Source organism: Pagrus major, chromosome 1, assembly GCF_040436345.1.
Source record: "Pagrus major chromosome 1, Pma_NU_1.0".
Taxonomy (NCBI): Eukaryota; Metazoa; Chordata; class Actinopteri; order Spariformes; family Sparidae; genus Pagrus; species Pagrus major.
Window position 1 is genome coordinate 3901146 of NC_133215.1, and position 23336 is coordinate 3924481.

The 23336-nt window shown below is 43.2% G+C and overlaps 1 protein-coding gene across 1 annotated transcript; it reads left to right on the forward strand.

Annotated features, from left to right (window-relative positions):
• The first annotated feature begins 1460 nt into the window (after positions 1 to 1460).
• On the forward strand, positions 1461 to 18392 carry LOC141020430 (protein NLRC3-like). Its single transcript, XM_073495534.1, has 9 exons — positions 1461 to 1858; positions 3915 to 4064; positions 5119 to 5300; positions 7073 to 8939; positions 9962 to 10135; positions 11625 to 11798; positions 14323 to 14496; positions 14955 to 15128; positions 18018 to 18392. The coding sequence occupies exons 1-9, from the start codon at positions 1737 to 1739 to the stop codon at positions 18238 to 18240; spliced, it is 3240 nt and encodes a 1079-aa protein (XP_073351635.1). The 5' UTR covers positions 1461 to 1736; the 3' UTR covers positions 18241 to 18392.
• The last annotated feature ends 4944 nt before the right edge of the window (positions 18393 to 23336 follow it).

The window sequence follows — 23336 nt, forward strand, 5'->3', positions numbered from 1 at the left end:
AAGCAGAACACAGTGAAGAGCTTAGTCATGACCAGAGACACTATCTAAGTGCCAAACCACCTTATGCAGGTTCAGAAAAGCACAATCCTTCGGTTGTGGTGACAAGTCGCACAATGTTTCACAAAGTCATCCGTGTTGTGTGGACCCTCCTCTTTGCATCTTGAAATATCTGGAATACAAATAAAATGGTCATGGAAACACAGTTGAGGGATCCAGAAGATTATTGGATGGTAACTGCAGATAACTAGTAAGTGTCAGGTCAGCAGACCCACCACTGGGTCCTCTTGGACGAGCAACAGCAGCGCTGGACACCGCGGGCTCCGGGTCCGGCTCTCCTGGCTCACCAACATCCTCGGCAGAATCAGAGGCCTCTGTGTATAAAAATATGAATATTAAAAATGCAACCTAGCTAGTTTCATTCCTCTGAAATCATCGGAGAAACGTGTAAATGGACCCTAAGCAGCAGCAAGAACATAATGTACCGTCAGAGTTGATGTGGAGCGGCTGTTGGAAGCGGACACTGGTCATCTGTAGCCGCCATGAGATGCAGCTTCATGTTAGCTGAGCTTTATACCCGCGGCTTCTAGCATCTCCTACTGCTCGCTCCTCAAAGGAGGCTCTGCCAAAGCAACTAGACCTCCTGCAGGAGCTCTGTCAGACCTCCTGACCGTTCACCTGGGAAACACAAAAGTCATGGTCTTCCAGAAACGACCCAAGAGTCAGACGAACCAACACCGGATCCACCGGTATATATGCATCTACTCGCCAGTGACGTCACAACGAGCCGACCGCTCAAAACATGTATTTATTACAAAACAAACGTCAAAGAGTTCAGATGTATTTCTTACAGTCCGTTATATTTATTGGATCAGCTCAGAATATTTTCTACATGTAAATAAATACGTTATTGGACCAGTTAGACTCCATGTAGCGCTGCAGCGGCTCAGCCAATGGCAGACTGTTGCTGGGACAAAAACACACATAGCAACGGGTCATTTAGCCAATTAGCGTCGTCACATTCGATAAGCTTGGGACGCTGCCGTTAAGTATCCTAGCAACCAGAAACAAGCGTCTGAAATCGAGATGGCGGCGTCAAGTAGACAAGAACAAGAGCACACAGGGCTTCAGCTGCCCACAGACTCTGTAAAGTGTCTCTTGCTGAACCCTTTCGAAAGGAGAACTTTAGGGGGAAACTTCGTGTTAAAGAACTTGGACCTGAGAAGCCCGGTCTGAGTTTAACACAGCAGAGCATGAGAAAGGTAAAGTGTCCCAGAGGAGCCTCTCTCTGAATCGGTGCGACAGGAAGGCTCGGCTAACTGGATGTAGCTTTGCAAATGCAGTATTCTGCTTCCCGTGTTTACTTCTTAAAATGCCGGGGACAGATACTACATGGACTGTAACAGGAGTTAGAGACCTAAAACTTTTGTCAGAGCCGATTAAGAAACATGAATGCTCGAAGGTTCACATGAACAACGCTGTCAAGCTAGCCGTGCTAGGCGGGACTAGCATAGCTGCTAGCTGGATGAAGGACACAGGACTGCGGTGAGAAAACACAATGAAGAGGTGGACATGAACACACACATTTTATCCAAGATCATTGATTGTGTGAAATTGTGTGGAGCTTGTGAGCTGGCATTGCGAGGCCACGATGAGACAGCATCCTCCGACAGAAAACTACTCTTCCTGAGGGACAACGGGGGAAACTAATCGCCCAGGTCTGTGACGGAGCTGCCGTGATGAGAGGAGCCACAGGTGGCGGCAGCGCGAGGTTCAACACGTTTACGGGAGAGTCCACTACTACACTGTTACCTCATCAGCTGAACCTGATGATGCAGCAGCAACATCCCACATCACCAAGGTCTGCACACACACACACACACACACACACACACACACACACACACACACACACACACACAGTCAAACTGTTGATTTCTAAAGGGCCATTAAATAATTACTGTTTATCCCTAAAACAATGGTGTCTTTTGGGTCATTGGGACAGTCACCGAAAGCTTCTGGCACACACAGCCCAGCCTAGAATATTTTTCACCAGCCGCCACTGCATGACTGTCTGAATATGTCTGTTTTTTATTGATTTCTTTTATTGGACAGTTTTTATCAGACAACAATGTGAATACTCTTCATGTGCTTTGTCAAGGTTTTCTTCTTTCTATAATATTTCCCAGTTTTGGTTTAGTAATTCATGTTTTAAAGCGTTCATTGACTCCTCTGTCCTGACTCGTCTGTGCTCCAGTTTAATGTCCTGCTTTTCCTTCTTGTCGTCACTGTCACACACTGTAAACACTGGTAGCTGCTCACTGACATCACTGATCAGTAATCCACTTATTGCATTGTTGTCTGTGACATTAGTAAACATGTTGTCTATCAGTGTGGCTAAAGGGTAGAGTCACAAAGTGGCCTGGACTACGATGAGACATTTTCTCCTACTGCTGACCTGACGAGTGTCAGAGTGTTAATGCAAAAAGCAGCACAGGAAAACCTGATTTAGCATCAGATGGATGTCAGAATGCCCCAATAGACTATGAGATGTTCATGGAGCAACCGGAGGATATGAAGTGGACTCTAGCACAGACGGAAAGTGGGTGTATAAGCTAGAGAAGTCACTTTAGTAAGATGAGTGACGTCAGAAAATCCAGAGAGGCAGCTGGCAGCCTGATCTATCCAACTACATGTACAAGACCCCAGCTGAGTTTTGTTGTCAGCAAACTGTCGCAGTATTTTTCTGAACCAACAGAAGAGCAGTGGACTTCTGTAAAACATCTGCTAAGATATCTGAAAGACTCAGTTGAAAAATAATTGTGTTACAGGAAATGTGACGATGAGAAACTTGGGCTACGAGCACAGTGACGCAGACTGGGCTGCTGATGTAACTGACAGTTACTACTCAAATGTACCACCAGAGGGAGAATCACTTTCCCTGCAGTTGCAACACGTGTAATATAAGTTAATCAATATAGAGTTTATTATTTCATGTTGATAGTGTTTGTGTGGCTGTGGTGGTTTAGTTAGTCTTTGACCTTTTAGATTCCAGCTCTTATAAAAGAAACCCTCTTTGTTTTCACTCAGGAACGCAGGAGTTTTACCTGTTTGGGTCATTGATTAATATTAAAATGTCAGTCAGCCACAGGCCCAGATGTTGTATGATAGTAACACATCTGTATGTATTGTCTGTACATTTATATCTACATGTTGCTGTAAAAAAAAAAAGCCTATTTGTTGAATTTCATCTGTGGATTTCCAGAGTTTGTGACAGAGAGTGATTTCTTGTTTGACCTTCAGAGAGCTGCAGATTCAAGATAACGAGGGTGTGACTGCTATCAGACACACACACACACGCACACACACACACACACACACACACACACACACACACACAGATAAACTCACCTGACTTCCTATTAAGGAGATGGGAGGAGCAAATGACAGGTACATGAAAACAGGGAGGAACCCTGAAAGTGAAAGTGTTCAGTCAGACTCCATTTTCAGACGAAGAGCAGAAGGAGAGCAGCTGGAGTCTGAGGCAGGGTGAGTGTTAACAACACATTGTGATTATTTACTGTGACTTTACTTACTGTGAGTCAGTTTTCTCCCTGTGGACTGTGGAGGAAATAAATGTTGGAGTCAACTCAACACTTTGATTCATCTGTGGACACAAAGTCCTGATTGGCTGAATAATCCTCTTTAAACCTCCAGTAACCCAAGAAAACAAGCACAGGTGTGAAGAAAAGTGACCAGGTGGACTTCTGGCTGCTTTTATTATACTGTATAATGTGTGTGTGAAGGGGAGAGAGAGTGTGTGTTACTTCCTGCTCTCTCGGTCTTGTGCGACTCTTGAACAAACTTGTTTCCTGATTCTTGTGTCCTGAGCTCACAGCTACTGTTTCCCCTCTCAGACTGACTTCAGAGCAGAAGATGAGTGTTTGTGTGAAGGAGGAGGAGGACAGAGCAGAGTGTCCAGTATCCAGCTGCCTGTCTATGAAGAGTGACCGGTCCAACGATCATCCTCTAAACTTCAGTAATGAACCTGGACCATCAGACTCAAAGTAAGACACCTGATACTAACTCATTTATGTGACTTTGTTCTGTTCCCTCTCTCACTGCCGTGCTTTGTTCTGTTGATTTTGTATTTTTATATTAAAAATTCATGTAAAATGTATTTTCTACCTAAATCTAACAGACTTTTCACGGCTCATGTTCCTCTTACTATCTGTGGCAGCTGTCAGTCTCCTAAAAAGCTGTAATCTGATCTAAGAGGACAAATAGAAACTTTGAAAGCTCCTTTTTATCAACAGTAGCAGTAGTTTGTGTGTTTAGAGCTTCTTAAATTACTTTGTCATCAGAGAATTTCTCAAAGATTCATGTGATATCAATACAAACATGTTGGTGTTTGCAGAGTTCAGTCCAACAGACAGAGAGCAGAGTCTCCAGTATCCAGCTGTCTGTCTATGAAGAGTGACTGGTCCAAAGATCTTTCTATACTCTTCAGTAATGAACCGGGACCATCAGACTCAGAGTAAGACACCTGATACTAACTCATTTATGTGACTTTTTTCTGTTCCCTCTCTCACTGACGTGTTTTGTTCATGTTGTGTTTGTATATTTCAACAACAATGTATTTGCTAACTAACTTTAACAAACCTTTTGGGACTCATGACAGAGAGATCATTCGTCCCATCGTCCTCTTAGTGCTGTCAGTCACGTAAAAAGCTGTAATCTGATCAAAGAGGACAAATAGAAATTGTTAAACTTCTTATTTATGGACAGGAGGAGTTTGCTCCCTCTATGAATTTGTAATTAGACTTTTTTTTAGAAAGTAATCTCATAGTTAAAGTCATGTCATAGTTAAAGTCAGGTCATCGTGGTCGACCTCAGTTATTGAGAACACTTTTAACTCCAGGTTCAAACTGACTAAACAGAAGAGTTGAAATAACACAAGCAGCCATTTTTATTCCAGACTGAAGCTGAATTCATCAGAAAAGTAAAGACAGTTTTACTGTCCTCTGTCAGCTGATCTGAGCTTCAACAGTGTCGACCAAATCTTGATATTTTTAGAAACAATCAACAAATGGTTTCAGTCCTAAAGAAATGTCTTCACAGAGAGAAGAAGAGGAGGCATGTTTCTGTGGAGGAGCAGCCGTCCTGCTGTGTTTCCTGTCAGGACGTCCTGAAGGATCCAGTCTCTACCAGCTGTGGGCACTGGTTCTGCAGACAGTGCATCACATCATACTGGGACCAGTCTGCTTCACCAGGACGCTCCTCATGTCCCCAGTGTGGAGAAAGTAAGACTATATATCTGTCTGCTGATGTCTTCATGTCTGAACACACTACTTGTTGTTTTAATACATTTGTTATGTCTCACATTAACCAATCAGAGAGCTGCTTGTTCTCTGTATGCAGAGATGGAGATGGAGAAGTGTCAGACAGCAGCTTGAGACAAAACAGCACTTTAAACAACAGTCCACATTAGCTTTCCTGCTAACATCTCCTCCTCCTCTAACTTACAAACACACACCTCGTCCTGCAGATCCACTTGTTGAACAAGCCACCGAACAAACATCCAGTGAGGAAAAGTGCACTGCTAACATCTATTTTCAGGCTGCAGCAGATGCTAATTAGCTGCTCAGTGTCAGCACATTAAACAGCTTAAAATGTAACCTGCTTCATTACAATACGTTCATTTAGCCGACGTTTTTATCCAAAGAGACTGAAAATAACTGACTGAACCATGTGGATACAACATGAGTAGATCACATTCATCAATTATGCTAAAATGGTTCAAGAGCTACAACTAGAAGCAATAAGAGATCAAGAGAGAGATTGTTTTTATGGACCGAGGTGCCGTCTGAACAGGAGAGTTTTCAGTCTGAACGGGAGAGTTTCAGTCTGAACGGGAGAGTTTTCAGTCTAACAGGAGAGTTTTCAGTCTCAACGGGAGAGTTTTCAGTCTCAACGGGAGAGTTTTCAGTCTGAACGGGAGAGTTTTCAGTCTGAACGGGAGAGTTTTCAGTCTGAACGGGAGAGTTTTCAGTCTGAACGGGAGAGTTTTCAGTCTGAACGGGAGAGTTTTCAGTCTGAACGGGAGAGTTTTCAGTCTGAACGGGAGAGTTTTCAGTCTGAACGGGAGAGTTTTCAGTCTGAGCGGGAGAGTTTCAGTCTAACGGGAGAGTTTTCAGTCTAAACAGGAGAGTTTTCAGTCTGAAGTTGTGTCGAGTTTCTTCTGTTCTGATGTCACTGGGGAGTTTGTGTCACTATTGTGGATCCAGGACATCAGACAGTCTGGATCTAGTTGAGCAGTAGCTGGTCCTCCCTTGTAGTGAGGGAATAACAAGCAGTCAGCAGCAGCAGAGTGTAGTGGACGGGCTGAGGTGCAGGTGGTGGTCATTTACAGGGGCCAACCTGAGATGTTGTCCCTCAAGCAAAGGAGTTGAGTTCAAGAAACAGTGCTGTGCATAGAGGTGAGCCCAACTAAATCTAGTTGGTACCGCCCCACCTCCGGCACCAGCACCTGTTCCTTCCCCCATGAGAGGAGACACTCCCTGTCCTGAGGACCAGTCTGGGATGCCAGGAATCAGCACACCTGCCTTCTTTTGCATGAGACTGGCACACACCCGACCCCAATGCCCGTCCCTGCTGGTAGTCAGCCCACAGGGTGGCGTCTCCATGTAGTCAAAGGCCAGACACCAGATATTCACCAGCGACCTCCACTCCCAGGTTGAGCTCCAGAAAGGTGCCCTGATGTCTCTTTCCTGGTTCAGGTGCTGCAGCACCTTTGTGGCTGATTCATAAAGGCTCTTTGAATCACTCTCAGTCCGGCTCCTCCTCTGGGGCTAATTAGCTTTGCGAGACCCTGCCAGGGGCTAATGCCCCCGACAACAGAGCTCCGAGGATCACAGGGACACACAAACCTCTCCACGACGTTAAGGTGGAGAGAAAGACAAAGAAAACAACAAACATGTTCTTATACTGATGTTTTTAACTTGTAATGAAAAGACCATTGACTGCTGATTGTCACGTTGTATTTTTTGTCTCCCACTTTTGTCTCTTTTTTCAGTGAATGCTGGTCTGCAGGAGGTTTTCCATGAACATAAGATCAGTCTGAGGAGGAGATGTGAACGTGTGACTGAAGGAAGTGATGAAACAGGAAGTGATGAAACAGGAAGTGGAACCCTCCTCAACAAGATCTACACTGAGCTCTACATCACAGAGGGACAGAGTGAAGAGGTTAATACCCAACATGAGGTGAGGCAGCTGGAGACAGTTTCCAAGAAGGAGACCTTCAGTGAAACTCCAATCAGGTGCTGCGACATCTTTAAAGCCTCACCTGACCAACAGAGACCCATCAGAGTGGTTCTGACCAACGGCGTCGCTGGCGTTGGAAAAACCTTCTCAGTGCTGAAGTTCACTCTGGACTGGGCAGAGGGCTCTGAAAACCAAGATGTCAGTCTGCTGGTTGTGCTCTCGTTCAGGGAGCTGAACCTGATCAGAGATGAGCAGTACAGTCTTCTCAGGCTGCTCCATGTTTTCCATCCAACATTACAGAAGGTGACAGCAGAGAAGCTCGCTGTCTGTAAACTTCTGTTCATCTTTGACGGCCTGGATGAAAGCAGACTTTCACTGGATTTCAAGAACCATGAGGTCGTGTCTGATGTCACACAGGAGTCATCAGTCAGCGCGCTGCTGACAAACCTCATCGAGGGGAAGCTGCTTCCCTCGGCTCTCGTCTGGATAACTTCCCGACCTGCAGCAGCCAATCGGATCCCTCCTTCACGTGTTGACAGGGTAACAGAAGTGCGAGGCTTCACTGATGCCCAGAAGGAGGAGTACTTCAGGAGGAGGGTCAGTGATGAAGATCTGTCCAGCAGAGTCATCTCACACATCAAGACCTCCAGGAGCCTCCACATCATGTGTCTGATCCCAGTCTTCTGCTGGATCACTGCTACAGTTCTGGACCACATGTTGACTAGAGGCCAGAGAGGAGAGCTGCCCAAGACCCTGACTGACATGTACTCACACTTCCTGCTGGTCCAGACAAAGAGGAAGAAGCAGAAGTACCATGAGGGACGTGAGACGAGTCCACAGAAGTTAACAAAGGCTGACAGGGAAGTTCTTCTGAAGCTGGGGAGGCTGGCGTTTGAACATCTGGAGACAGGAAACATCATGTTCTACCAAGAAGACCTGGAGCGGTGTGGTCTTAATGTCACAGAGGCCTTGGTGTACTCAGGAGTTTGTACAGAGATCTTCAGAAGAGAGAGTGTGATCTTCCAGAAAACAGTCTACTGCTTTGTTCATCTGAGCGTTCAGGAGTTTCTGGCTGCAGTCTACATGTTCCACTGTCACACCAACAGGAACACAGAGGTACTGAAGGACTTCCTGGGAGGACAGAGTCCCTCAACCCTGGATGACTTCCTGAAGAGAGCCATGGAGAAATCCCTCAAAAGTGAGAATGGTCACCTGGACCTGTTTGTCCGCTTCCTTCATGGACTCTCTCTGACGTCCAACCAGAGACTCTTAGCAGGTCTGCTGGGTCAGACAGACAACAGGCCAGAAATCATCCAGAGAGCCATCAACAACCTGAAGAAGATGCTGGGTCGGACAGACAACAGGACAGAAATCATCCAGAGAGCCATCAACAACCTGAAGAAGATGAACAGTGATGAGATCTCTCCTGACAGAAGCATCAACATCTTCCACTGTCTGATGGAGATGAACGACCACTCAGTCCATCAGGAGATCCAAGAGTTCCTGAAGTCAGAGAACAGATCAAAGAAGGAACTCTCTGTGATCCACTGCTCAGCTCTGGTCTACATGCTGCAGATGTCAGAGGAGGTTCTGGATGAGTTGGACACAGATAAATACAACACATCACGGGCAGGAAAACAGAGACTGATTCCAGCTGTGAGGAACTGTAGAAAGGCTCGGTAAGTCCAGATGTGATGAACATTAAAAATCCTGGTAAAGCTGAAGCCTTCAGTATTAAAGACAAACACTTTACACACATGCATTATATAAAACCTCAACACGATACATGTTTTCCTCAACAAGTATGAAACCTGCTGATTGAATCAATGATCATCACCAAGCTCAGAGATGAAATGACATGTAGTCGTCTACTTTCCAAAACATTTCCTTCAGCCAGGTGAACTCCACCTGAGACAAATGATCACCCATCAAATGATAATAACTCAATCTTCAGCACTAATTATACTATTGATGCAGTAGAAGACGCTGAATTAATTTAATGGGAGGTGAAAAGCAGACGGAGCGACAGAATAAAATGCATCAAAGAACAAAATCCACACAAACACATAACTGAGGTAAACACATACGAGTGCAGTTACAACCTACAGTGAATTTACATGAAGCTTCATGAATATAAATCAACTCAAATCTGACACGTTTACATTACAGTCATTTGGACACTTTGTCCTGAACATCAGTTTGGTTCATGTTGCTCAAGGACACTCAGGAGGTTCATTTATTGATTTATTTTCTTGATATAAGACTTTTAAAAGCAGTGACAAAGTGCTGTACACACATTAAACAGCAACACAACGAAAGAGTCACAAGAAAAAGCAAGTTTTACCCGACAATTACAAATATAAATATAAAGACCACAAAATGAATCAAACAAACCAAAATCAAACATGAAGATAAAAACATCCACATCAGGGTTAAAAGCAGCTTTATTCAAGTGTGTTTTGGGGGCTGATATAAAACGGGGCAGCGATTCAGCCCCTCTGATCTCCTCAGGCAGGGAAAGTCTGGGGCCTCGTGGGCAGAAGGAGCTCAAGTTTCAAACTACAAACCTTGTGATCAATGACTGACCAGCTCAGGCCGACCAACTGACCCCCTGTGCTTTGTGATGCAACATGTATGAATCTGTTTTCACAATAAAGTCTCACATTTTATTGTTTTAATGTTCTTTTATCTGTAATCACAGATTTATTAACTGTGAACTCTCAGAGAGTCACTGTGAAGTCGTGGCCTCAGCTCTGAAGTCCAACCCCTCCCATCTGACAGAACTGGACCTGAGTCACAACAAGCTGCAGGGTTCAGGAGTGAAGCTTCTCTGTGCTGGACTGGAGAGTCCAAACTGTCGACTGGAGGTTCTGAGGTCAGTTCATGTGTTTCTGTGTAGATCTATAACATTTAAATCAGAACAGAAGTTTTACATTTCCTTCAGTTCACTTGTTTTCTGGGTTTGTCTGAGCTCAAATCACAACAACTCAGTTTAAAGTTTGACTGCAGATTATATATTTATATCACACACACACACACACACACAGATACGCAGAGATTTAAATCTCTGAAAAGAAAGTGTTGAATGTTTGAAAAGATGTTGGATGATGTTTAAGTCACGTTGGACAGAAGACACCTCCTCTCATGTATTTATGTGCTCTTCATTGGATAACAGTGTCTCTTTATTACAATGTTAAAGGATTATTACGTACCTTCTTCATGTATTCTTACTGTAGTTAAATGCACTTAAAATGAGTCACATGACAACTATGTCCCAATGAATTCACTTAGAATAAAAATTATAACAGCCATAAAAAATAAATGTAACCATCCACAGTGAATCACAGTAAACCCAACATGTGGTTTTCTACTGACCTTGTTCAGAATGAAACTTTAACAAGTCAAACCAATGAATTCAGTGCAATGTTCCTTTAACCTTGTTTTGTTACTATTCACTGTCAATTGACTTTTGTTCAAACACAAACATGTTCCTTTAACTTTGCTCTGTTATTGATCACTGCTGATGAACTTCAGCACCAAAGACCTTCATTAGTATTAAACACACCTGAAGAACTCTTATAGGACCTTTAAGTGGTACTTCATTATGTTGTGGGCCCACACACACACACACACACACACACACACACACACACACACACACACACACACACACACACACACACACACACACACAAGCTGGCAACCAGGGAGCACAACACAGAGAAATAAGACAAACGTCACGTTGCAGGCCTGGTTGAAGCTGGGGAGCGTGGCGGCCAGATACAGTTGAAGCCGGTTCACTTTGACCGAGCAGAAACAACAGGTGAGTTCTCACCGTAGCAGAGCTCAAGTCACAAGAGTCCCAGTAGTGCAGCTCCAAGCTGAAGGGGATACGCGGCGGCTGATGGCAAGCTGACTGTGGAGGACCCTCGGCCGACTGTGGCCGGTTGCAGACGAGGAAAAATCGTCGGAAACGAGACTGAAAATTCAACCATCTTAATAACAGGAGCTTTAAATAGCAGAATCAAATGTTACATCAGTTTCTGTGGGTTTTTATTTGGCTGCACAACATGAGTTTGTATAGATGGAGCCTCTGGTGGAGCTGCAGAGTTTAAGAGGTGACATCACTACGTCTTTATTGAAGCAGCAGCACGTTGTCATTAATATTAATGAGAGCTCTGTTTCACTTTGTGTGTTTGACAGTGTTGAACCTGCATCCTGTTGGGTTCAGGTGTTTGGAGCTTCATTTTCTAAACGTCTACATCCTGAACCTTCTTCAGCTCTGAACAGATTATTAAACACTGAATGATTTCAAGCAGGAACATTAAAGTCTTTTAAACTGACATCATTTATTCTTTATTCAGCTTGGAGAGCTGCAGTTTGTCAGAGATCAGCTGTGCTTCTCTGGCCTCAGCTCTGAAGTCCAACCCCTCCCATCTGAGACAGCTGGAGCTGAGAGACAACGAGCTGCAGGATTCAGGAGTGAAGCTTCTCTGTGCTGTACTGGAGAGTCCAAACTGTCGACTGGAGACTCTGAGGTCAGTTCATGTGGTAGGAAGGTGTTAATGTTTGTTTGTCACTTTTGTAAAGTGACAGAAATTGTTGGACACAGACCCCCTAATCTGACATCAGAAAGGTGTGGCCCCCCGCAGAGATTTAAATCTCTGAAAAGAAAGTGTTGAATCTTTGAAAAAAGGAGGTTGGATGATGTTCAAGTCATGTTGGACAAAAAAAAAGACACATGAGTGTGATGTAATCTCTGATTCAACACACTGCACGTGTTGAATGTGTGAAACTCTGAAGACAAACTTTAATAACATGAAAATATTACACTGCTGATGAATTATAAGTGCGACACAATTATCTCACACATACTGTTGTTGTTCTCACATGTTTAAATCCATTTGAATATTTACTTTAAACCGGTTAATACTTTGAAAACATTATTCAAACTGTTTAAATCTTAGTTTTCATGTCATCAGCTCTGAAGGGGATTTGACCACATAGATTCTGTCCTGATTCACACTGAGCATCTTGTTCTGCTTCATATTTAAAACATATCTAATATAACATCAAACATTCAGCACTGTTTTATTCTCCATCAACCTCTTCATCATTGATTTGCACTTTTCCTTCTTGCTTCTGAAAGTAAAAACACAAACGTTGTGTTTTCTTCTGTCAGACAACAACAAACGTGTGTTTGTTCCAAACCTTTCTGATGATATGTGACGTCTGTACTGACTGAAAAACTTCAGCTCAGGATGACTTTTATCTTAAAGGGATAGTTCGGATTTTTTGACATGAAGTTGTATGACATCCTCACCATCAGTGTCGTGCATCAGCAGTGACTTTTCCCCCACTGCGTCCTGTGAGCTGAGGTCTGTCCCGCTGTTGTTGCTGAAGAAAGTAGTTCTGGCTAGTTTGCGGGGTCACGAAGATAAAGCGTTTTGCTTCAAGAAACAATATCTGTTCAAAAGAGTAAAACATTTGCATCACAAAATCGTTTACGACAAAAAAGTCAGACCTCACAATCACCTGGCACTATTTCCCCTCCCTTCGTATCACTGCGCGCTTCCGCCTGTTGACACACGGCACCGCTCCGTCAGCTTTTTCACGGTGTTTACATGCTCGGATGTGCGAGAGAGCTAACGTGAGTACTAGCGAGATTATTAGACAAGAGGATATATAAAAATGGTGCGGATTTGCGATTATCTGGGTTGTAACAACAAAGATCACACCAAGTCGCCGTATATATTTCACCGCTTTCCTGTCACGGACATTGCTATTAGGCAACTTTGGCTTCTTGCCATAGACTTCAACATTGAAGCGAGACTGCCAAGGGTGGAAAAGCTTCATGTGTGTAGTGCAACACTTCAGCAAGGACGATTATGTTCCTACACGCCCAGGAAAGAGGAAGAAACATGTTTTGAAGAGCGCTGCTGTGCCACGACCCCAGGTAAGAACAACTACCTACAAGCTAAAGACGGTGCCTTTTTATATGATGACTGTTATTATTATTGTCACCAACTTGGACCGCTTCTCTGTCTCTCTCCTCTCTCTCTGCCCGTTCTAACTCCATTTGACGAAGCTAGGTGTCTGTGTATTCGGGTTCATAAAGAAATCCCTTTGGCTCTGTGGTAAGAAATGTCTTCATCACTCGTTTCGTAGTCAGACATATTTGCGTTTACCATCCGAGCATGTAAACACCGTGAAACAGCTGACGGAGCGGTGCCGTGTGTCAACAGGCGGAAGCGCGCAGTGATATGAAGGGAGGGGAAATAGTGCCAGGTGATCGTGAGGTCTGACTTTTTTGTCGTAAACGATTTTGTGATGCAAATGTTTTACTCTTTTGAACGGATATTGTTTTTTGAAGCAAAACGCTTTATCTTCGTGACCCCGCAAACTAGCCGTAACTACTTTCTTCAGCAACAACAGCGGGACAGACCTCGGCTCACAGGACGCAGTGGGGGAAAAGTCACTGCTGATGCACGACACTGATGGTGAGGATGTCATACAACTTCATGTCAAAAAATCCGAACTATCCCTTTAAAGCTCCTGTTGGTGAGAGAGTTGATCTTTGAGTCTCGTTCCCGACCCGTCAAATACTGACGCTTTGGGACGGCGGCCGACCCGACCTACAATCCCAAAGCGTCAGTATTTGACGAGTTGGAACGAGACTGAAAATTCAACTATCTTAATAACAGGAGCTTTAAATAGCAGAATCAAATGTTCCATCAGTTTCTGTGGGTTTTTATTTGGCTGCACAACATGAGTTTGTACAGATGGAGCCTCTGGTGGAGCTGCAGAGTTTAAGAGGTGACATCACTACGTCTTTATTGAAGCAGCAGCACGTTGTCATTAATATTAATGAGAGCTCTGTTTCACTTTGTGTGTTTGACAGTGTTGAACCTGCATCCTGTTGGGTTCAGGTGTTTGGAGCTTCATTTTCTAAACGTCTACATCCTGAACCTTCTTCAGCTCTGAACAGATTATTAAACACTGAATGATTTCAAGCAGGAACATTAAAGTCTTTTAAACTGACATCATTTATTCTTTATTCAGATTGAGGGGCTGCAGTTTGTCAGAGATCAGCTGTGCTTCTCTGGCCTCAGCTCTGAAGTCCAACCCCTCCCATCTGAGAGAACTGGACCTGAGTGTCAACAAGCTGCAGGATTCAGGAGTGAAGCTTCTCTCTGCTGGACTGGAGAGTCCAAACTGTCGACTGGAGACTCTGAGGTCAGACACCATTTTTTACTTCTGTGCTCAGATTAATATGATGTGAAAGTTGTGTTGACACTAAACTGCAGACATCAGGCTGATATTATACTGATCCACACTGAGTATCTTAATGCTGAAGTCTGTTTTCTTCTTCTGTGGTTTAGTCCATTGACTGTGGCAGAGCAACGTTGAGCTGCACATTTAAAACCTTCATATAACAACATGAATAATTCACTCTGAACATCCTCAACTATTGATTTTCATCTCAGATTACAAATTATGTTTTTTAAAATGTTTTTTAAAGTGATGAGAAAAATACATACTACAATGAAAAGTTAAATAATCTCTATTTTAACTATCAGACAATAACAAATATATTCAGAATCGTCTTTTTACAACATTTTAATGAAGCTTTGTGACGTTTATACTGACTGAATATTTAAATTGTGAAGTTTCATCATTTATTCTTTATTCAGATTGATCAGATGCAGTTTGTCAGAGATCAGCTGTGCTTCTCTGGCCTCAGCTCTGAAGTCCAACCCCTCCCATCTGAGACAGCTGGAGCTGAGTGTCAACAAGCTGCATGATCCAGGAGTGAAGCTTCTCTGTGCTGGACTGGAGAGTCCAAACTGTCGACTGGAGACTCTGGGGTCAGTTCATGTGTTTCTGTGTATCTATAAAATGTCATTAATTTACATGTTTTGCTCTCTCTCTCTCTCTCTCTTGCTCGACCACACACTCTCCACACACAGCACACGTGTGGTTGTTTATCTCAACAAGGAAACTAGCTTTACTTGAGAAAGGCTGCAGGCAGCGAGACAGAAGACTGCTGAAAGGCAGAAAGTGAAATGTTACTTCAGAGCGTGGAGGACGAGACGACTCTGGCTGTTCCCACTGACCAATCAGTGGTCTGCAGTGTGTTAGCTCCACCTTTTAGCGTGGGATCAGTGCATCAGTGAAGCTAAACGTGTTCATAGCTGTTTCAGACAGCCAAAGGTGGAGCCAAGAGCTGCTGGAGGCTCAACAATGGGTTAAATATGGAGGTAACTTCTCACATGTTCTCTCCTGGAAGACATTGGTAGTGTTTCACTCAGTTCATATTTCAAAGTGACAGAAATAGTTGTGTAACAAATGAAAAAGAGCTGAGAGAGAAGTTGAAACCTGGGCTCTGTCTCACCTGCACTCAGCTCACCAATCACAGAGTGAGGAAGGTGTTAATGTTTGTTTGTCACTTTTGTAAAGTGACAGAAGTTGTTGGACACAGACCCCCTAATCTGACATCAGAAAGGTGTGGCCCCCCGCAGAGATTTAAATCTCTGAAAAGAAAGTGTTGAATCTTTGAAAAAAGGAGGTTGGATGATGTTGAAGTCACGTTGCACAAAAGACACATGAGTGTGATGTAATCTCTGATTCAACACACTGGGTCTCATTCATGAAACGTGAGCAGAACGAATTTGTGTGTAAACTGTTCGCAGACGGAAATTTACGTGCATCTCGCATTCATCAATATTTTAGTAGCTCCGATCTTTTCATAGCTACTAACAAAATCTACACATGCTGCTGACCACGCGTAGTGCTTGTGTAAATTTAAGAATGCACATAAATAATGCTTGTCACTATTGGAAATTACAATTAAAATTCATATTGCGCTCTGTTATGTACACAATACGCAGATGCCTTTGAAACACGTGATATAGCCTAAACATATGATACAAATATAACACATTTAGTTAAAGTAGTTGGCAATTGGCAGGTTTAAGATCCAGATTAGGTTCATGATTGTGAATTATCTATGTAAATCGACTCAATAGATTACACGTTCTTTCTACATGTTGAATGATGATAATAAAAATATAGGCTCCAGTGGAGGCATGTCGCTGTCTCCGCCAGGTATAATTCCTGACAGAGAGGTCTCCCCAGTTATCCCCGCGATGCGCTCGTCTGCAGGTGATAGCTGCGACTGTGAGCCTCCTCCTCCTGTGGCTGATATATTTCTTTTGTGTGAGGTTATGCGTTTCTTTGCCTCCAGTTTCATGTCAAACCATTTACGCTTCACCTCGGACATGGTTCTTTGGACTACAGAGACAATATTGACGGCATCTGTCACCTCCCTCCAGGCCTTCGCTTTGCCTGTCCCTGTCACACCACTGCTAACAGATGAAAATAATTTTTTTTTTTCTTAATTCCGCTTCACCCAAAAGTATTTCTATCTCCGCTTCCGCAAAGTTCTTTTTTCTTTCTCTCCCTTTCTTCGTTTGCGCCATGACTGACAGGTCGACTGGATGCAGCTACACCTCCTTATATGGTGGTCATTGGCAATTCATGGGCGGGGATTTATGCTAATAGCTGATTACCGGGAGCGCTGTCACTTTACGATGGATTGGCATTCACGATCATACACACGTGTTTACGATCAGATCTGAGTTTCCCGCGGTGTTCATGAATCCGGAGTAGGTTTTTAGTAGCGTAGGCTTTTATGTGCAAATCTACGCACACATTTACTAACGTTTCATGAATGAGACCCACTGCACGTGTTGAATGTGTGAAACTCTGAAGACAAACTTTAATAACATGAAAATATTACACTGCTGATGAATTATAAGTGCGACACAATTATCTCACACATACTGTTGTTGTCACATGTTTAAATCCATTTGAATATTTACTTTAAACCGGTTAATACTTTGAAAACATTATTCAAACTGTTTAAATCTTAGTTTTCATGTCATCAGCTCTGAAGGGGATTTGACCACATAGATTCTGTCCTGATTCACACTGAGCATCTTGTTCTGCTTCATATTTAAAACATATCTAATATAACATCAAACATTCAGCACTGTTTTATTCTCCATCAACCTCTTCATCATTGATTTGCACTTTTCCTTCTTGCTTCTGAAAGTAAAAACACAAACGTTGTGTTTTCTTCTGTCAGACAACAACAAACGTGTGTTTGTTCCAAACCTTTCTGATGATATGTGACGTCTGTACTGACTGAAAAACTTCAGCTCAGGATGACTTTTATCTGAAAGCTCCTGTTGCTGAGAGAGTTGATCTTTGAGTCTCGTTCCCGACCCGTCAAATACTGACGCTTTGGGACGGCGGCCGACCCGACCTACAATCCCAAAGCGTCAGTATTTGACGAGTTGGAACGAGACTGAAAATTCAACTATCTTAATAACAGGAGCTTTAAATAGCAGAATCAAATGTTCCATCAGTTTCTGTGGGTTTTTATTTGGCTGCACAACATGAGTTTGTACAGATGGAGCCTCTGGTGGAGCTGCAGAGTTTAAGAGGTGACATCACTACGTCTTTATTGAAGCAGCAGCACGTTGTCATTAATATTAATGAGAGCTCTGTTTCACTTTGTGTGTTTGACAGTGTTGAACCTGCATCCTGTTGGGTTCAGGTGTTTGGAGCTTCATTTTCTAAACGTCTACATCCTGAACCTTCTTCAGCTCTGAACAGATTATTAAACACTGAATGATTTCAAGCAGGAACATTAAAGTCTTTTAAACTGACATCATTTATTCTTTATTCAGATTGAGTTTCTGCAGTTTGTCAGAGATCAGCTGTGCTTCTCTGGCCTCAGCTCTGAAGTCCAACCCCTCCCATCTGAGAGAGCTGGACCTGAGTGTCAACAACCTGCAGGATTCAGACGTGAAGCTGCTGTCTGAACTTGTGGAGAGTCCAAACTGTCGACTGGAGACTCTGAGGTCAGTAGAGAGTTGGAGTCAGTCCATGCTGGTTTCAGCAGTATTGTAATAAACACAGTCAGTATCAGAGTAAAGATCCAGCATTTCCTGCTTTCCTCAGTGAAGCTGTGAGAGGAGAACGGTGACAGGCTTCAGGATTGGACAGAAAGAGATAGAGGGGGAACAGTCAGCCAATCAGAGGAGCCAGAAGCTTGTTGTGATCGTGTGTTTGAGTTGAAGTGAAGACGACTGTTGTTGTTGTGTTCATGTGTACAGGAAGTAAAGCTGGATCACAGCTGACAGCATCACAGGATGTGTAGAGACAGCGGTCCTCATCCATCAAACTGTTGTAGCATCAAATCTCTGTTCTCTCATTTCAACACTGAACAACTGATCAGTCCATCTTTGTCACAGCTCTCAGGTCTACGGTGGCCCTGAAGGTCAAAACACAACAACATCCCACAAAACATCAAACTGTCACCAGAGACTCTGGTTCTGTCCAATAACAAACAAGAACGCCGTCCCACCTTTTCCATAATCTGAAGTGTGGTTGTGTTTTGACCTTCAGGGCCACCGTACAGATCGCTCTGACTGAAGCCTGCACATCACTGACTCTTATTTCAGAGAACCACGGTTACATTTAGTAACCATGTGGTCTCCTCACAGACCAGAACCTCTGCTGAAGTCCAGTAACCACAGCTGGTGTTGACTGTTCAGTCTCTGTGTGAACATGTAGGAGCTTTAACATCAAATATTTATCTGTCCGTCTGTCTTTAGTTTTATCCAGATGTTTTTACAACAGACTCCATATTTACATGTTTGTAATATTTAAAGCAGATGAAATGTTCAGGTGTGACTGAGACTCTGGTTTTTAACAGCAGTGAATCATCATCAGAGTGTTTCTGCAGTGATGATGCGTTCAGGGACTCTGAGCAGTTTATTTCACTGTGTGCTTGAGTGAAACCTGCAGAGTAAACACACTTGATGTGTCTGCAGGTCTGTGAGCTTCACTCCAACACGTTAACATGAGCTGAAAGGAAGCTGGCTACGCTACACAGCCGCTCCACTTGTGGTCTGAACAGGACTGAAGTCCTGCTGGTCTTTATATCACTGACTGACAGCTGATGGAGGGAGTCTCTGTAGACACTCATGTATCACTTCTGCTGTCTCTCTGCTTCTCTCATCAGGTGGAGGTGATCTCTGTCAGAGTGAGTGATGAGAAAGGTGGAGGTGTTGAGAGGATCAGCTGTGTCCTGATGATCCAGAGAGGTTGAAGCAGCACCATCAGCTGGTGGGTGGAGAGGCTCTGACTGGGCGGAGAGGAGAGCTTCATCCAGCAGCGACTGACGGACCAATCACAACACGTGGAGATGATGTCAGTGCTGCAGTGTGAACTGCTCTGAGATCAGCTCCACTGTCCAGTCCAGCATCGTCCCTGTTTCCTCTGGATGTGACAGAGTGTCATCAGTGTCTCTGGACTGCTCTGCTGCATCTGCCAAGCAGCCGTCACGTCAGGAGCAGACACAATAATGAGTTAATTACTCGTTAACAGAGACTTGATGTTCTCTGCAGTCAGGTGGGAAAATATGTGCATATATCAGCGTCGCCTAAAAGGCCAAAATCCAATATTGTTGATCCGTTGTGTAAATCTACAGTCATTTAAAGTGAGCACAGGTTAAACTAGTGTGAACGAGTGTAAAGTCTGTGGCTCTCTGTTTCTCTTTGTGTCTCACCTGCTCACTGTTGAATGACACAACTGTTGTTCATCTTCACTTCATCCTGAATCTTGGAGGTTGATGTCAGAGTGCTGAAGTCTGCACTTTAAGGATCTTTCTCATCACTGCTGGATCATATTTCTGTGTATTGTTCTTTTTTCCTGCCTTTCTTATACCAAGTGTCTCGGTCCTGTGGTTTCTGTGTCATTATGTGTGTTTTATAGGTGTTTTCTGCTCTTGTGTTGTCTTCGGCCCGTTCTCCAGTGTTCTGGTTTCCCTCCTTCAGGTGTTTTTCCGTTCCTTCCCCTCACCTGTCCTTTCCCCGCCTCCCTCCACCTGCAGCTCCTCCCCTCGTTAGTGTGTGTGTGTAGTCTTTGTGCTCCTCTGGTCTTTGTCAGATGGTCCGTTTCCTCCCGTGTTTCACCTGAGCCTGTTTCCTCCAGCGTCTCCCCGTTTCTCCCCGTGGTGTGTTTCCTGCTTTTTGTTCCCGCTGTTATTTTTCTGCTTTATTAGGGCCCGAGCAGGGAACCAGGAATGGGACGGCGGTCCAGGGAACTGCTGCTGGTTCGGTTCCTGCCTTGACCCTGTGCAGCATGTGGGCTCCTCTTTCTCTCTCGACTGTCACCATCCAAATAAATATATTATTATATTTAAAAGACGAAACAAGTGTAATCAAGCGATTCTTATATTTCCATCTTCTTTTCATTTAATCCTCTCAGTTCCAGCTGCTGTTGACAGATTTCAAATCATTATAAAAATCAGAAACCTGTTACAATCACTCCATAATTAACTGGAACATTAGTGAATTCTCAGGACTGATTATACAGAATAATTTATATTTACAGAATAATTTAGATTCACACAATACTTTTTGGACCCAGTGTGTTTTTACAGCCGCTGATCACTTGTGAGTATTTTAAGGGACTAACTCAGAGGATCAGATGGAAGATTTGAGCTGATGGTGAACTAGAAGATGTTCTTCACCATCAGCTCATTTCTGGACCACATTAAATCTTCTAGGATGTGTTTCTAAGATCTGTAACATCTTCACGTCTCCGGCCAGTTAAAGTGTGTTTTTGTGTGGTAAAGGCTTTGGTCCCTGTTGTGATGATGATGAAGGGTCATCGTCTCAGACCCTCCCGACTCTTTCAGGCCATTTCCTGCAGCGCTGTGTTGGTCTTCACCCTCTCTGTTGTTTGGTTCCTCTGGGTTTCCATTTCAAAGTGATTTGGCCTCATCTCTGCTTCTTTCTTCTTACAAAACTCTGACAACATGAAGACCAACATATTTATTACATTTATTTATAATCTATTCAATTATGGAACAGTCTGGAGGGGATGCTCAGGGAATGTCCAAACATAAACCAGTTTAAAAAAAAATATAAGGAGATGATTTTTACAAGGTACAGAAATGAAGAGGGTGTTTGAATATCACTGGGTGTAAATTGTTTATTTAGTTTGTTATTTATGTATCTTTGTGTTATCTTCAGTAGGTGTAGGGCGTATGTATGTGTATGTATGTATATGTATATATGCATATATGTGTATATATGTGTGTGTGTAGGTCTGTGTGTCTGTATGTATGTTTATATATGTATATATTGCACTCTGTGTCATCTTTAGTATGTGTGTGTACATTATATATTATAAATATAAAGAATAATATATTATAAATTATATTTTATTAGGATAAATATTTTTGTAATACATTTATGTTGTGTTAGATATAGAACAAAGGAAATTGAAAAATGACAAATGGAAGTTATTATTATTGTTATTATTATTATATTGATAGAAGTCAAAGTATTTCAGTGGTATTATTTATTAAAAAGGGGTGGAATAAAATAAGTTTATACTTCCTCCCACTCCTCGGATATGTAAACAGAATTTATAGTTTTCAGTTTTTGTTTACTTTGTACATGATAATTTTGTTTTTTACATGTTCGAAATAAACTATCTATCTATCTATCTATCTATCTATCTGTCAATCATTTTCATCCTTTCAAGGCAAACAGACGGACAGACATCAGACCAGCACTTTACATTTCTGCCTGTAAACGTCTTAAATATTTCACACGGACAGAAACTGAATGAACTCTGGTTTCTGTCAGATTTATCATCCAGAAACCAAAACACATTAAAATGTTGAGAGTCAGCAGTGGTGGAAGAAGCACTGACTTCTTTGACTTGAGTAATAGAGCCAACATCTCAATGCAAACTAAATACTCCAATACAAGCCCTGTTTAAAGACCCTGCTGAAGTCCAACAACAGAAGTATTATCAGCACAGTGGGACGATACGACGATGTGCCTCAGTGTGCAGGATGATGTGTCACTTGTCATTGTTGGGTCCGGTGCGGTCGTGTACATGAACTGGACCTGTGTGATTGATTTTACCTTCCTGTGAACTCTGAGCAGCGTTTGAATAAATGTACTGAGTTACAACTGGCACTAGTGAATAAAACTGTACAAATGTCTGTGATTTCTTCATATTTATACTTTAATGTCGTGTTTGAACAGTGTTTTTCATGTTGTTTAACACATGAGATATTTGCTGTAACGGCAGAACTGATGGGAAAGAAGATGAGTGATGAGGGGAGAGATGCCGAGTGCTTCCTGTTTTGGTGGATGAGAGTAAAGACACAAGTGGAAAGGAGCAGGTTTCTGTTGTGTGCGGTATTTGCAGCCAGAGTCCGGGGAAGTGCAGGAGGAGCTTTTGCATTTCACTGCTGCAGATGTGTTGGATGCAGACTCTCTGCCAGCCAGCAGCAAACACACACTCAGTCAGTGTGATGTTGATATACATCGCTGTGTCGCTCAATGCTACGACGGAGCATCTGTGACGTCAGGATGTAACAATGGTGCAGGAACAATTCAGACAGGAGGTGCCGCAGGACATCTATATACACTGCCATGCACACAGGCTGGATCCAGTGTCAGTGGGCTGTGGACATGATGTCAGAGGGTTTTGAGACGCTACACAAGTTTTTTCCCGGATATTTATTTAGAGCAACAAAGCTCCTGTCGGATCCAATGTTGACCTCGTTGCGGCAGATGCTTTGGCCCAGTCTGTAGCTACTTCATGCTCTCGCAGAAAAGCGCACAGACGCCAAGTGGAAAGAAATCCGACAACAAGCAGAGACTCTGTGCGCAAACACAGGCCCGACACAGACTTCACGGGAGAAAAGGCCCAGAAGACCCAGAGAACCGGACACCTGCAGGGTTTCATTGCGGAGGCCCCGATAGAGAGAACACAGACAGAGCAGCGAGGACATGAACACGCACTCTTTCTGTCCAGGTGTCGACAGGTTGGCAGATAAACAACAGATAAAACACACACGGGGAAATAGACATATAACACAAGTTAAAACATAAAATACCACATGCTATCTAAATGCCTGTCTGAGAAGAGTAGTACAAGAATTTGCAGGTTTTGGTTAATTTTTAAACAAT